At 43.3% G+C, this 15,720-nt stretch overlaps 1 protein-coding gene across 1 annotated transcript; it reads right to left on the bottom strand.

Annotated features, from left to right (window-relative positions):
* Positions 1-320: 320 nt before the first annotated feature.
* Positions 321-12,952, bottom strand: LOC134182124 (phenolphthiocerol/phthiocerol polyketide synthase subunit C-like). Its single transcript, XM_062649470.1, has 7 exons — positions 12,587-12,952; positions 12,392-12,499; positions 11,556-12,331; positions 10,917-11,486; positions 10,763-10,856; positions 4,606-6,228; positions 321-4,541 (listed from the first exon to the last, which is right to left on the bottom strand). Exons 1-7 carry the CDS (start codon positions 12,915-12,917, stop codon positions 550-552), a joined length of 7,494 nt encoding a protein of 2,497 aa, XP_062505454.1. The 5' UTR covers positions 12,918-12,952; the 3' UTR covers positions 321-549.
* Between the last annotated feature and the right edge of the window lie 2,768 nt (positions 12,953-15,720).

A 15,720-nucleotide genomic window follows, 5' to 3' on the forward strand; every position in this document is an offset into this window, starting at 1 on the left:
ACTCTACTAGCATTAGCAAGTAATAAATTTTGGAACGTTTCAACTGATAGTTTCTAGGTAACAGTTATGTCATAAATTATAATGATTATATTTTGTCAGTAGGGGATCAGGCTCCTCATTAATTAATCTAGAGTAGCCTAGAAGAGTTTAAACAAATTTCGGTATAGTTACTAAATTTGTTGAGTTTTAGAATCGTCTAGAACACCAACCCTAATACAAAACATTTTATTGGATCGAGGGCCGGGCCGTGGTCCAACCATCTTCTATTAAAAGACACCACTGAGCGAAATAAGTTTGAGTCATGTAGGAAGAGATTTCAAACAACACAAATCACTCTATTGCTAATGATTGCCAGTAAAATGCTCGCCGAACTAGCAAAAAAACATTTGAGCTACAACCGTTCGACTCAAGGTTGTACATCTATAGCATACCAAAATTATTACCACAAATAAACGCTAAATATTTGACACAATCACTAACATGAAGCTACAAAAATTGCTACTAGATATTCCAACTATTGTCTCCTTGCTTCATTCTGTTCGTGCTGTCCTAGTTTGTATGGATCGAATGATTCTGCAATGATGTGATCGATCTAACAATAGCAACTAGAACTTGTTTTGGAAGAGAATGCAAAAAGTTGTGACCGCCAGGTACGGAGATGTGTTCGAATGATTGATAATCCACTGCATTTTCTTTCCAAGCTACGACGTGTTCCGAGCTGACGAAAGCATCTTCTTTGCCACTGAAGGCAGTGATACCGCACAACAGTCGTCCGTTGTCTCCCACATACCGGAGACTCATATTGAAGGTTGCCTCGATGCACGGCAACATTTGATTTCGAAATCGAGCAACAGCAACCGGGTGTTGTCGTTTGAAGAGCATGGGATTTTTTTCGATAAATGGCAACTGCTGAGCGTACTTGAGTGTGTCCGACACAGAAGTAGAGGGTTGAAATATAGCTGGAGGAAAGCTGAAGCTGTTGACATGAAGAGCGGAGAGATGAGGAGCATACCAAGCACCCACGAATAAGCGCAAAGGAGAGAGGCCGTGTGTCGTTTGCAAACGATTGGCTACTTCGTAAGCAATCAGTGATCCAAAGCTGTGACCGTAGAAGACGAATTGACTTTGCTCAAGATGAGGAAGTAAGGCGTTAACAGCCTCCGTGACGAGTAGCTCGAGATCATTAATGCATCGTTCCCCTTCTCTTCCTGACCAACCAGGAGGTACGACGACAAGAGCGTGAACGTTTGCCTTCTGCAGCGGTTCTTTGAACTTTGAAAATGACGAAAGGCCAAACGACATAGGTGGAAAGCAAACAACAATCATATTCACATCAGACGGTTCGGTCAAAGTGTGCAGCCACTTGGTGATGGAGTTTGTTGTTTTACCACTACCATTCTCTGGATTACAGTTATTGATATCGAGATGATCACCACTTGATTCTTCCGTTTCTTGCTCTGCCATGTCAACGACAGTACGAGCTAAACTCTTAACTGTACAACGATCATTTAACAAACGAACGGGAGGAACCAAAATGTTGAGCTTCTGACTCAAATGACTGCTTAGGTCACTGGCTGTAATAGAGTCTACCCCAATAGAAACGAGCACGTCGTCGTGTTGGACGCTTTCAATGCCTACATTGGTTTCGAGCCATTTGGACAACATGTTGACTACAAACGGAACTCTTTCTTCTGCTGAAAGAGTTATCAAAGAGATCATGTGTTCACTTTTAGCGGAATCTGGTTCTGAGTTTACTGCAGCGACAGCAAAGTCTTTCATTCGTGAAAACTTCATTGGTCCATGTGAAGTCATGAAATTACAAACCATCAATTTGACATCTGCATTACCTTGTATACCAATAGAAGCGATGTTGAGACACAGCACTCGAGCCATCGCATCCACTGCCTCATCTAGAGTGAGCGAAGAGAATCCTTTTGTTTCTAGCTCTTTCATCACTTTTTGACTGCGAGCCACATATCCTTCGTCTCCAATGGGACCAAACAGAATGGCGGTTGCCGGTAGTTTGTGTTGAATGCGCCATTCAGCTAAGGCGTTGAGCAAACTGTTGGCTGCACAATAGTTACCTTGTCCAGAATTGCCAAAGAGAGAGGTGACCGACGAAATAAGAACAAAGTGCTTGATCGGCAATTGCCTTTTCACAGTTTGTTGATGAAGAAGAATAGCACCGTATGCCTTGGGCATGAGCACCTTAAAGTAAGTTTCTTCGTTCATCTTCACTAACCAGCTGTCAGCGTAGACTGCAGCACAGTGGAATATTCCGCCAATTGGTGGCATAGATTGGCAAATTTTGTAGAATGCATCATCTAAATCGTCTTCATTAGCGACATCGGCTTGGAAAATGTTCACTTTGACGACACCATCGCCGTTTTGTAGTTTACGGACGGTGCTCAACGCCTCATCCGTAGGAGCGCTGCGACCGAGTAATGCTACATACCTGGCGCCTTTCGCTACTAGCCATCTAGCAAGGCCGAGTCCGAATCCTTTCAGACCGCCAGTAATAAGATATGTTTCGACCGAAGAAACAAAGAAATGCGCAGTGCGCGGCAAGCATGGATTGACTGCTTGGTCTATTTTGGTAACGATATCATGAACGAATGTAGTCGGAACGTGCGCACGCCCAGGCATCATCCGCTGCCACTGGGAAATGCTTTGCGTTTTAACGGGGGCTCTTCGCCACTCGTTGATAGCTTCTGAAGCAAACGTCATGAAGATGGAGTAGGCACTGACGATTTTCGACTTGGAGTTCCATTCTCTGATCGTCAGTGATGGGTTGACATACACCAACTGGATGGCGTCCTTGCGTTGGTCTAATTTGTCGGCATACCTCAGACTATATACAACAACAGAGCCAAAGGAACACAAAACATCGGTGAGCGTTTGCATTTCATCGTCTACTTCGGCTGATCCAAACAGAAGTACTTCTGCTTTCGCACTTCCAAACAAGGTCTGCATCGTTTCACCAACAGTGGCTAATTCTCTCTTGCTGACGACACTGCAACTGCGGAGAGAAGAAATTCTAGCTATGAAGCGGTCGTCAGCTACAACTAGTACGCGAGCACCTAGACTAATAGCTACCTGACATGCAGGCAGCGTGTTGCTCTTCTCATCGACGTAGATCAACACGATGTCTCCGGCTTTACACTTGGCCCCCATTGTCAAAGATAACCACGGCTGTAACATTTCTTTAGCGGTCCAAACGGCTTCTTCGTGAGACATCGCTTGTGGTTTTGATGCGATGACGTCTTCAGACACAAGAATATACTTGCCGATCTGTGAACTAAGACCAGTAACGCAGTTCCCTTCTTCAAACTTGCCTTTACTTGATCTTACAACGGAACCGGAAAACCATCCCGTTATCTCACCAGTAAAATCGGATTGTGTTTGCGTCACTCGAATATTGTGATCTACCGGAATAAAGGAGTCCACTTTGACCAAGATGTGGCAGTCAGTGAGATTATGGTCTAACAGGAAAGGAGCCGCTGTGATTGTGCCTGTAGCTCTATCTCTTCCTTTTTTAATCAAATTCCAATTCGTTTGTTCTGAATCGTCACCATTCACTTCGTTTTCGTCGATTTCACGGACACGCGCTACATACACATTGATATCACGACCGTCTGGAGTGAGCTGTAAACTGACTTCATTTTCATAGCTAGGATTACTGGACAGATAACAGATCAGAGTCAGAGTTGTTTCCTTGTCTGACATACTCAATGGTAAATCAATCAATGTGAGGGGAATGTCGGGATGTTCATGGCTGACAGTCAATGCTAAAGCTGCCACTGTACTTTGTAGAGAATCGATTTTTCCTTTGTCATCGACAGGCTTGCATCCAGCTGTTATTATCCATACGTTAGGCACAGAATTAGGATACTGCTGGGCCAGTTCCTGAACCAAATGTATTACCGGCCAGCAGAAACGCCTTTGGTATTCTTGAAACTGCTCATACGTCATTGTGGTAATGTCATCGTGAGACAGTAAACGTTGTTTAACTCCTTCTATTGTCAACATAACTATGTCGGTAAAATGAGTCGCTGATTGCAGAAGCTCCTTTGCATTATCTGTATCGTCAAATTCAAATAGTTCATTAGTGACGCTTTGCTGAGATAGATCATCGCTCAGTCTTTGACCCAAAGTGCCAGTTGTTGCAAAAATTGCAAACGTGCGACTAACATCAATCTTTTCACTTCCAGACAAAGATAGCTGCGACAATCGTTTCCATTCAAATCCCCAAAAGTGAGGTCGTTCGACGTTAGCCTCTGAGATGCTAGTTACCGTCACGCCTGTCAGTTGGACAACAGTGTTACCTGTTTCATGATCAATAACTGTTACCGTACCAGAGCGCTTCCTTTTCTCAGTCCCAGCAATCCACTGTAACTTGACAAGCACCCAAAACTTTAGTGGCATAAGACCATTGACCTTGAATCCTCCTACAAACTGAGGAACTGAAACAATTTCTTTCTTCGCAGCATTGGAAAAATTTGTAGCCCTTTTGTTGTAAAGGGAAAGCGTTACGCCAAATGCTGAAACAAAACAATGTGCATCGTTATAATGTCACTAAAATTCGCTCGAAAATAAGTAACATACTTTGCAAACATGTATCCAAAAGAGCTGGATGGCAATTGAATCTATGGATTTCTTGTTCTACGCCAGGGGGAGCCTCTACTAAAGCCAAACACTCCGAGTACTCGTTGTTCATCAGTGCGTATTTTACTCCCTGGAAAGTAGAACGCAGAGTGAATCCAAACGAACTTTCGTTGCTGTTAACCATCTTGTAAAAGTCATCCATCGACAGGCGGCGTACACATCGTTCTTTCACTGCATCAAGCTCGTCAATAGGCAAAGCAACATCATCTTGCTGTCGAGTGCTAATGGTGCTGTGAGAATGACGTTGCCAAGTTCCGTTAATATGCTGCGTGTATACGCCTATCGAGTATGTTGAGCACCCTCGACGTTCAGCAACTGTGGTGACCGTAGCTTTGCTGTCAATGGCAAACAAAAAATGCTCCAACGTGACATTGGTCAGGAGAAAAGACGCAGAATCGACCAGCTGTTTGGCAGCTTCGTAGCAGATCTCGAGATAAGCGGCAGCTGGTATAACAATGTTTCCTTGGATAGCGTGATCGGCAAGCCACGGCAAAGTCGCACCGTCGTAGCTACACTTCCACACAACCGACTCTTCTTCTACGCATTTTGGATTTACAGCACGTCGCTGTCCTAACAAAGGATGACTCGTTACAGGAAACAGAATTCTGTTTTTGAAGATTGGGTCACATGTCCAACAGAGCTCACGCTGCCAAGGATACAGAGGTAGAGGTGTAAAAGTGTGATCGTTCGGCCTATAGAGAGCAGCAAAGTCGACAGTAACTCCCGTGACGTGGAGAGAACCCAAGGAGTAAAGAAAGTTGTGACGGTCATTGGCAACTTGTGAAATGTCCTTTGAACGTCTCAGCGTTGGTATTGCATGGGTTTCTTGGCTTAGTCCCAAGGCGGAAAATATTTGCTTCATGGCAGGCACGAGAACGGAGTGGGCACCGATTTCTATAAAGTGTTTGAAACCATCGTTCAAGAGATTCTCGATGGCATCTTTGAATCTCACTTGACATCGAATATTAGTCCACCAATACTCTGCGGATGCAACCATTTCTGACGTCACATAGTCGGCAGTAACTGTAGACACCATCGGAATGGAACAAGTAGCATCAATGACAGATTGAAGCTTTCGAAGCTTCTTCAAGACAGATGCTTGTAGACCTGCCTGCTGGTAGCTGTGAAACGCATTGTTGACGTGTAAGAAAACGGCCCTTATGTTCGACTTCTTCAGAGTTGCTTCCACTTGCTCTAGAGCAGACTTGCTACCAGACAATACGACCTGACTGGGACTGTTGACAGCAGCAATATCAATATTCTCAAATTGAGGTCCATCTTCTTCTTCTTTGAAAAATTGAGATCGAGGTGGAAGGTGTCTCTTTACGGTTTCTACGTCTGAAAGAACAGCAAGCATTGTGCCGTTTCCTGCAGTTCTTCTTAGTAAACGACCGCGATGGTAGATGACTTTGACGGCTTGCGGTAGAGTGAGAACTCCGGCCGCATGACTGGCGGCTACTTCTCCAACACTGTGCCCCACCACAACAGACGGAGATATACCACTAGCTCGCAGCAGTTCTGTTAACGCCACTTCGACGGCAAAAATGGAGGGTTGAGCAATATCTATTACAAACAACACGTAGGAAGCAAACAATAAAATCATAAGTATCAAGGTATTAGCAGTCAGTCACATAATAGATAGACATCAGATAGAATACATGGTGACAGAAATGCCCCGTCACATATGATTGTTAAAACGTGACCTAGAAAGTTTGGATTAACGTGCGCCAATAGAAGACTAGGAAGAAATGCTAAACTGGTGGAGCATCATACGCCACAGCAACTGTCCAAGACGCATTGGACGCGTACACCCCTTCGCCCTTAAGTGGCATACCACCTCCTGGCCCACTGAAAGTGAAATGAGAGCTAGTTCAACAGGGAAGAGAATGTAGACAACAGGTGCGTTTCAAGCCGCGACGTTCTTGTCAGACGCAGGTATACAGAAGGACTGTGCATATAAAATATCACGTAACAGCATGAAAATTATTTTTAGATTACAGTTTATTACCATATTTGGAGAGGAGGGGAGGAGCTGAGATTGCCTGAAGTCAAATGACTGAATGCCGGTTGCCGGCAACATATAAAATCTAGTTACTTGTACATTTAGTTAGCTTCAGTTAGTTGCTGTTATTGTTAAGTATAGTTGCGTGAGTCACACGTTGATTTTTCTTTTTACCGCATTTCTTCTGCTGCATGCGTGCGTGTACTCAATTATATCCTTGAAGCGACTCGTGACATTGGGGGTCCGACGGGAACAAGGTAGGAGTAACGGAGAACGCCGGTAGTTCAGCGAAAGAGAAGACGTAATAAAAGATAGGTAGAACATGGAGCGTCTGGTGAAACTCGGTGAAAAATGGGACTGCAAGGTAAAAAGCTGCAATCGTTTTTTGTCGAGTAGCAGTCGATTGAACGAGACAAGAGACATATAAAGAGCGTTATGACGGCAGCGAGGGTCTGTAACTAGTTAAAGGTTGTTGTTTACACTCTTGATAACACGTTACATCACTTTTCAGCATCGGCAACAATCTTCTTATCCTATTGTATTGTATATTATAAGGAAATTTCTGTGTACAAATAGAAAATTTAACAGGAGTCGCCCATGACAACGCATAGTTTGAGCACCGGAAAGAATTTTAGATATATCCCTTTGTATGTACTCTAGGGGAATTTCTGCATATATACATCGGAAATTTGACAAGAGTTCCACCGTGAGAGCGCACTGCTTCATTGAACAGCGGCAAGAGTTTTTAATGCTATCGCCATTGTTTATACTATAGATTGCATTTGTCTAATAGGGCGCAATTTCCATGTGCTGGCTTGCTGTGGGGGTCTGTTGGTCGCGGAAAAAGGGAGTGCTCGTGCTGGGAAGGTGTTGGTGCGCAGTGTGCTAGATGCTATAAGTGGATACGTTGTCTTCTTCTGATGCTGCGCCCTCGCCTGTCTCAGCTTCTGCTGCAACAGCCGAGACCGCCATGCTCTCATTTCGGGTGTGGAATCTTCAGAAGGTATGGAACAGTGCTCAGCAATAGCAGGTGCTAGCACTTTGATGAGATCCGGTCGCGCCTCCTTGGTCCAGAATCTGAGGACATTCGCGGGGTTGACCCTTGGAGGCTGTCCCAGCTCCAGGATTGCCAGAATTCATTGATACACTCGATCAGTTGTTTTCTGGCAAATGATGTTTGCTGGAGCAGACGCGGCTGGGGCTGCCCAGGAGGCATCTAACTTGTTGTAAGGCATTCTTATAGGCCTCAACAGGTTCCTTCACCATTTCAATATCTCTGTTGGCAAGACGGATGTTCTCGTCCGCCACTCGTTGGTCCTCTTCGGTATTCAGGTCTATTCGATGGGACATATCAGCATTTTCATCAAAACCTTTAACATTGAACATCTGAAGCCCAGTTTCCAGTGTAGGTATATAACCCCATTTCACAACAACATCTCACGTCCTATGATACTTGCTGGAATACAACAATTAACCATCTTGTGTTTCGTCAAATACTTGAACACATGGTTGACACACTGCACTAAAAAACGGCAGCAGGTAGTCCACTCTACTGGCCAGTTCGTCGTCAATGCCATGAACAACTGTGACATTTTCACACTATACTATAGGGGTTGTTTCTCTAATAGGACACAATTTCAGCTGGAGTACACAATTCTGCAGGAGGTAATTAGCTCAATTTCCCCACACAATTATACCACTTCAGTCTCTCAATGGCTACAGGCGTCTCAGGAGCCACGAGGAGGCCAACGATACATTGTAGGCAAAAATGAGAAGCGGATCATTTTTAAGGATCTCTGCAATACAAAACACATTTTTTGGCAGGTGGTATCATACCGCCCTCAGACCCACTATTACCTATTAGCTATATAGTTTTTGGCCCTCAGCATTTGCACCATAACCATTGGCCGTGCTGTACAAGAAGAGACGAATCACAAAGTACTAGAACTTATAATGAAGAAACCACTTCACTGTACTCTGAAGCACGTGCCACGGTTGATTTTGTGTTTGCAAGCATATGATACAACAACATGCTACAGGAAAGGAGAAGAGCTGTACACTGTAAATGTGTTGTCCAAAGCGTATCTGAAGGAACATGGAATTAAAGAATCAGATGATATTCTCCTTGTGCATGCTGAATTTGACTTTCTGGAATCAGTTTGCAGTGTGAATGTTCACGAAGAAAAACTCAAAGAGGTCCGAATGAAGACTGAACACAGCAGGACGCTACTGTACCCTTCAGAAGTTGATGACTAAGTCAAGACTGGCTGGACTGCTACAAAATGAGCTAATGGAATATTTAAAGCCATATTTCACTGTTTGAAATGAGATAGCTGTCTACGATAAAATCCTGTACACTGCACGAGAAAGTTGAGTCACTTTACCAACGGACATACGCCAAGATACTATGAAGAATGTTCATACACATACACTGATGTTAATGGCGCTGTCTTAAAAGCGCCACAGTCATTCTATACTGGCCAGCCACGTCGTCAGGGTTACAAAAACCTTTATCTCATGGTGAAGTATGCTGAGCCTATGATATGAAGCAGAAAAAGAGATTGAGCAACATTCTCTTACAAAAACACCCTACCCTAGGCAAACGTTAGCATTACTTATTTGAGTTTGATGGTAAAGATAATTTTAAAATAGTGGACTATTTCAGTAATTACTGCCAAGTGAACAAGCGGTCAAAATTGACAACAGACTCAGTCCAGTCCAGTGTCTAAAAGACTCATTTTCCTAAGCAGCTATTGTGTTTAGCAATAATGGTCCACAATTTACTCTGCACAATTCCAGAAATTGTAAAGTAGTGGCAGTTTATACATCAGACGAGTGGACTGTAGCCAAGGGTATCCTCAGTCTAATGGCAAAGTTGTAAATGCCATCAAAACCGTTAAAAGACTGTGAAACTAAGCCATGAAAACTGGATCAGATAAATAGCTTGTATTTCCGAATTTTTGCAACACCTCTACAGAAGCCACGCCACCAAGTCTGGCTCACAGGCTTTTCAGTCAACACACTCAAAGTTTGTTGCCCACCCCAAACGTCTTACTTACCCTTTCCTTGTACAGAAACCAGGTAAAGAAATTAATAAGCCATCTGACCAAAGTAATCGTTCTGCCAAAGACATGCCAGACTTACAATTAGGAGACACGGTATACATTCAACTACTGGATTGTATACCTGGAAAAAGTTCTATAGGACCTGCCACACCGATCGTTTGAGATAGAGGTTCAAGAAACAGCCATACCAACAAAATAGAAGACAACTCAGGAAAGTGTTGACACTGTTAGGTTGAAAAGCTCAACAACCTAAAACCTACCTGAATGGCCACATTCTACTAGCAGCACGTCTAGTCTAAGAAACCCCTTGTTTTGTCTTGTATTGTTTACGACTAGTCTCGTTTGTTTTTTGTTTTATAAGAGAAAGGGACACGTGTAAAAATGGACAATAGAGTTACAAATATCAATGCACTGGCAGTCAGTCACACAATAAATAGACACACAATACAAACATCACATACTGTAGACATCAGACAGTTACCATAAAGACTGTGTGTTTTGCCGCTATCATGCTGAATTCATAATGCAGCGTTCCAAGTATTTACTGTTATTTCCTATAAGTGTGAACTCGGAAGTGAGTAACAAGGTCAAGGCCAGGTGTACTCACTAAAAGATGAAAAACAGCTATAGTTGTACCATATTACACTGTTTAACTTAAATGGTTGCAATTGCTACTCAGTATACAAGAACGGTGTCAATCTCAGTAAACGAGAACGACATAAAACTGTTCTAATCAGACGCTGCTTAGTAGACTAGTAGTGTAATGGCGCGAAATAATAATAACATAGAGTAATCTGTTCATCTAACAAGATAATTGGACAATGACCGTGGCATCACCCATTGTTCTGAATATGTCTTTGCTATGAAAAAACGTTATCCTCTTTGTAGGGAGGGCTGAGATAATTTAATAAACAGAAACGCCAGACCTACGGTTTTAACAATACCAAGATCATCGCAAAGGCAAAAACAGCGGAGATATTGCAGATTTCAAAGTTGACACTTATGGGGAATAGAGAGTAGTTGTACTTACCTGGCTGATTAATAATGCTGTTCTCTTGCTGTTCGGTCAACACCTTTATCAGTGACCATTTAGCACCACATTTCTTCAGTAAACATCCAATTTCCTACAAGGCCACAGTGAGTAGTCATTTCTCATTCTTCACGTAAACACAAAATATACTTACTCCAATTTTGTGTGCAAACAGTGGTTGTTCTTTAATCAGTTGCCTTGCCATTGCCCACCACTGTGTTCCCATTCCGGAGTATACAAAGACAAGGGGCCGACGAGCTTGTTCGCCCATGACTGTGCCTGTTATGCAACTTGTTGAACCTTTGTCATTGCAAATGTCATGCAGAACACTGGCCGTTTCTTGTGGAGTTGGAGCAACAACAGCTAAGCGATGAGAGTGATGATGAGCCCGAAGAGCGGCGCTGTAGAGGATATCTCTAAATATCTGAACACTGTCCGCTGTTTGAAGCAGGAAAGTAGCCCAGTTACGTGCATGTTCTTTCAAGGCAGCGGGTGAAGCTGCAGAGATTACCAAAAGCTGGGCGGAAGCCCCTTCTGTAATGTTTTCATTTCCATAATCAGAAGATGGAGTGGTCCTTATCCGACGTGGTGTGGGAGCTTCTTGCATCACAATGTGAGCATTTGCGCCACCAAATCCAAACGAACTACAGCCAATCAACGCTGGACCGTCGTGACAAGGAAACTCAGTAAGACAAGTTGGAATTTTCAGTTTCAAAGCATCAAACTAGAAAATATGCATATGATCAACACTTTGCACGACCCTATTTTAAAACGCATGTGATTGTCTTCTTACATTGACTTTCGGATTGGGATTCTTGAAATGAACAACTGGCGCTATTTGTTTCATGCGCAACTGCAGGGCGGCCTTGATAGCTCCAGCGACGCCAGCCGCACCTTCAGTGTGTCCAAAGTTGGACTTGCCCGAACCGACGTAAAGACTTGGTTGAGTTTGATCTCGACATTTGCCCAACACTTGGCCCAGTGCGCTGGCTTCTGTTGTATCACCAGCTTGTGTTCCCGTTCCATGAGCTTCAACAACATTCACCTTATAAGGATGCACGCCCGCGTTTCTGTAAGCTCTCTCCAGTACTGCAACTTGACCTTCGTAGCTAGGCTGAGCGACACCGTACGTCTTACCGTCATTACCCAAAGCACCGCCACGTATGATGGCGTAGATGCCGTCATTATCAGCAAGGGCCATTGAAAGTGGTTTCAACACGACCATTGCCGCTCCTTCACTTCTTGCATAGCCATCGGCAGAAGCGTCAAAACTTTTACATTTGCCGTCGACTGACATCATCTGTGCCTGTGAAATGCCTATATTTAGTACAGGAAGAAGTAGAAGGTTTACTCCTCCTGCCAAGGCCAAATCACAGTCTCCGCGACGCAATGCGGCGCAGGCAAGTTGAATGGCGTAAAGTGAAGAGGAACAAGCCGTAGAGATGGATAAGCTAGGACCGCGAAAGTCAAACTGGTAAGAAATTCGGTTAGACATCATACACGGGTTGTTGCCTGAGCTAGTGTATGCGGTCATGTTTTGATAAGGCTCAGTACAAAACGCTGAATATTCTACAAAGGAATTCAATTAGCAAACAAAGAATGACGTCAATGAATTGAATTAGAACTAACCATCAGTTAGAAGTCCACTGTACACTCCTGTGTTACTTCCCCTCAGACTGCTGGCTGGCATGCCACCGTCTTCCAAAGCTTCCCAAGTTACTTCAAGAAGTAACCGTACTACAAACAATGGGATGAATTGACTGACATCGAAGCAGACATACATACATATACACAACTATAGTAAACATGTGTGTTTGCCTATACCTTGGGGATCCATATGACTGGCTTCAGTGGGCGACATATTGAAGAACTTGCGATCAAAGTGATCAACAGGCGTCGTCAAGTATCCGCAACAACGGTTGTACATTCTACCAGGCATCTTCTTAATTGGGTTGTAGTACCTTGACGCGTCGTAAAAACGATCTTCAGTAGGTGTAGTACAATCAGCTCCTTCGGAAAGCAGCTTCCAAAACGCAGCCACGTCGTTTGCTCCATTTGGGAAACGACAACCTATGCCAACGATTGCGATAGGCTGATTTCTATCATGGGCAATGGTAGAGTTGTCCTTGTTAACGTCTGTCAGTTGATGCCACATCACCGTTATTGAGTCATCGGGTCACTATACTCCAACTGTTGCTGCTGACTGTAGATGTTTTGGTGACTAACTAGACGACGATTACGTCTTTATGTATAGTTAATGAGCCATTTGAATCATTGTAACCTAGAGTACATTGTAACCTGTGAGGTGCTAAAAATGCATATTAAGAAAACCTTCAACTCTGACACCGCGTTCAATTAACAATCCAAGACTTGCCTAAACGCTCTAACGACTGTGTGCCTACCCCTGTCCATGTACCCTCTTTGTCGGTCGACAATGGAGAACGACTGCGACTTCCAGCCGTCCAAACGTTTTGCTGTGCTTCTTGGTCCTCAAGAGCAGCTAGATTATTCTACATGATTAATTAATTTTAAAGAAGAATGAAGCAATTAAGCACTTGAAATGCAAACCCTCGATAGAGGCGCTTTTGACTGACCTCTTCTGGAAGAGACTGGAAAAGCGAGAGATTGATTGCGCATGCTCAGTTAGAGCACGTATGGATCTCAGGGCAGTTGCTGCTTGCGTAAATTGCGCTCTAGAACTCTAGCATCTTCAAGCCAGGAGCTGAAAGAGTCTTTCGGAAGAGGAAGACTGTCAATCGAACGCCTCTTCCATTCCATTCCCCCTGTCTTCCAGTTTTGGAAGAAGTTGGAAGAGGTCAACAACACACACTAGGCAGCTATGAATTAGTCAGAGACAATTAGAAAGCGTGAGAAGAGGACTGGACACATTGAGTGGAGAAATACATTGTAAAACGCAATGGACTTCCTTACTCATTTAGCAGCAGTAGATACATTTCCTAAACAATCGGCAACCATCTTCTAGACTACGCCGGTTTTGATGATAAAGAAATACGTCACAAGAACCCCTACTAAACTGGAATTACATGTAATAAGCCTTGACCTGTGACGTGTTGCGGTTGTGGTCACTTGACCTCTTAACTCACACAGAACGCTAAAGGTTACAAGTATGCGATAGAGAACAGCAAATTATGCAGTCTCCCGTAAGGTATCATGTTTTGACTTTTCACACCCATTATCCCTACGAACCACGGGGGCCACGGCCCAAATCACCAGGCTAAACGGCTACAATATTTATCATAAAATAGGTCATCATGAAACGAGCTATAAGAATCGAAAAGAACGAGGAGCTCCAGTAGACGACAGTGCAAAAGCTACAGTTACATGTGCTTTGTAATGCGTCTAGAGCACGTACCCAAACGGCCAAACGGCTAGCGTTTCTGTACGTCTGCCAACGACGGAATCGCAAAGAATGGTTTAAAAATCAGACACCTGTAAATCTGTGTTGACCAGAAACTCGGAATTGCAGAACGGCGATCCATGGTACCCAAACGGTCAAATGGCGTTACTGTGTTTTTGTTATTTAATTAATTAATTAATTAATGACAGAAGAGTGTAATCCCAGATACCTGCGTGGCAAACGGTCTTCTAGAGCTGTGAGAACCTTGTTCCATGAAGTGTGAATAACGCCTTTTTGTGAACTTCCACCAATTTATTAGAACATCTTGGTGGCCAACAGCCTTCTAGAGACAGTGCTTCCTACTTCAAAGAACACTTAACGGCAAGCAACCTACTTAGACGCTCGAGATGAGCTAGAATAAAACGACAATAATCAGTCGTCCTGTTTATTAAAAGTTAATTAATTAGAAGACAGTATCCACACTTCATCCTACAAGCTAAATGTAACACAAATCGAGAAGAAAGTTGACCACCGGTCCCTTAAGAAGTTCAAATCAAGTACACACTTTCGAGAGCAAGGTAGGTGTTCGATGCACAGTCAGGTTCCCCCGAAGATGTTATTGTTGCAGGAGAGCAAGGATTGGTTTGTTTGTACAATGGGAAACCTGCAGAAGGACTTGATTCGCTACGTTAAACGCGTTTCTGCGAGAAGGTGGCTACTAAAACAGCTCATATTCAACCACAGACTCTGCCACCCACTTCAGCTGCAGCAAAGTACCACAGTCTCCATGTATACTTTCAAATACAACAATGAAAGGTTCTGGGGTTGAACTTACGCCAGTAGAATAGGGGTGGAGAGAGAGTGAAGAAGGACTTAAGCCAGTTCAGAGTGACTCGCCTCCAGCTCCTGATGAGCTCCTACGTACGATATGGTGTAATTGTCAGACTGATTGCAATACATTAAGGTGTGCATGCAAGAAGCACCATGTGAAATTCTCCCCTGCCTGTAGCAACTGCAGAGGATCTGGCGGTATAAACGCAGACCGGCTGACATATGAAGGTGTTGATGTTGATGATGATGATGATGATGATGATGATGATGATGATGACAATAACATTGATTGAATAAATAATAATTATTGACTATAGTACCTATTACATCTCATAAATCCGTTATCTACTTATTATACTTTATAGCCTTTACAGGTAAGTAGTTGAAACAAACACAGAAAGTTCAAACACATTTACATTCCCACAAAAACATTGGTATATATACAATAAAAGATGGTGTAGAATCGGCAACAAGTGTGTTAGCGTATCACCACTTTTTGACACTTTCCCTGCAGATATTCCTTAAGACTGAGTATGTTATAGAGAACACTTTTCTGTATACGAAACAATAATAGTACAGGCATTTTGTGACAAACTTTGAGTCAACCTTAAACTAATTGCAACACAAACTTTTTCAAGTGTGAGCGATTTGAAAGTGTCATATGGTTGTTACGTCATAGTGGAATCATTATTGAAAGTGATCGAATGGCGTCGGATCAGCGTGAAATCTCAGCGAAAGTATAGTTCAGGTACATTCAGATATATTGGCA

The sequence above is a fragment of the Corticium candelabrum genome, chromosome 7 (genome assembly GCF_963422355.1).
Source record: "Corticium candelabrum chromosome 7, ooCorCand1.1, whole genome shotgun sequence".
NCBI classification, from domain to species: domain Eukaryota; kingdom Metazoa; phylum Porifera; class Homoscleromorpha; order Homosclerophorida; family Plakinidae; genus Corticium; species Corticium candelabrum.

What these genes read in the sequence shown, in the direction of transcription:
- LOC134182124 (XM_062649470.1), bottom strand. Translation starts at nt 12,917, where the DNA reads ATGTGGCATCAACTGACAGACGTTAACAAGGACAACTCTACCATTGCC. An exon ending in ATCCCAATCCGAAAGTCAAT is followed by an intron (nt 11,487 to 11,555) that starts GTAAGAAGACAA and finishes CATATTTTCTAG; the next exon opens with TTTGATGCTTTGAAACTGAA. An exon ending in TGTTTGCACACAAAATTGGA is followed by an intron (nt 10,857 to 10,916) that starts GTAAGTATATTT and finishes GTGGCCTTGTAG; the next exon opens with GAAATTGGATGTTTACTGAA.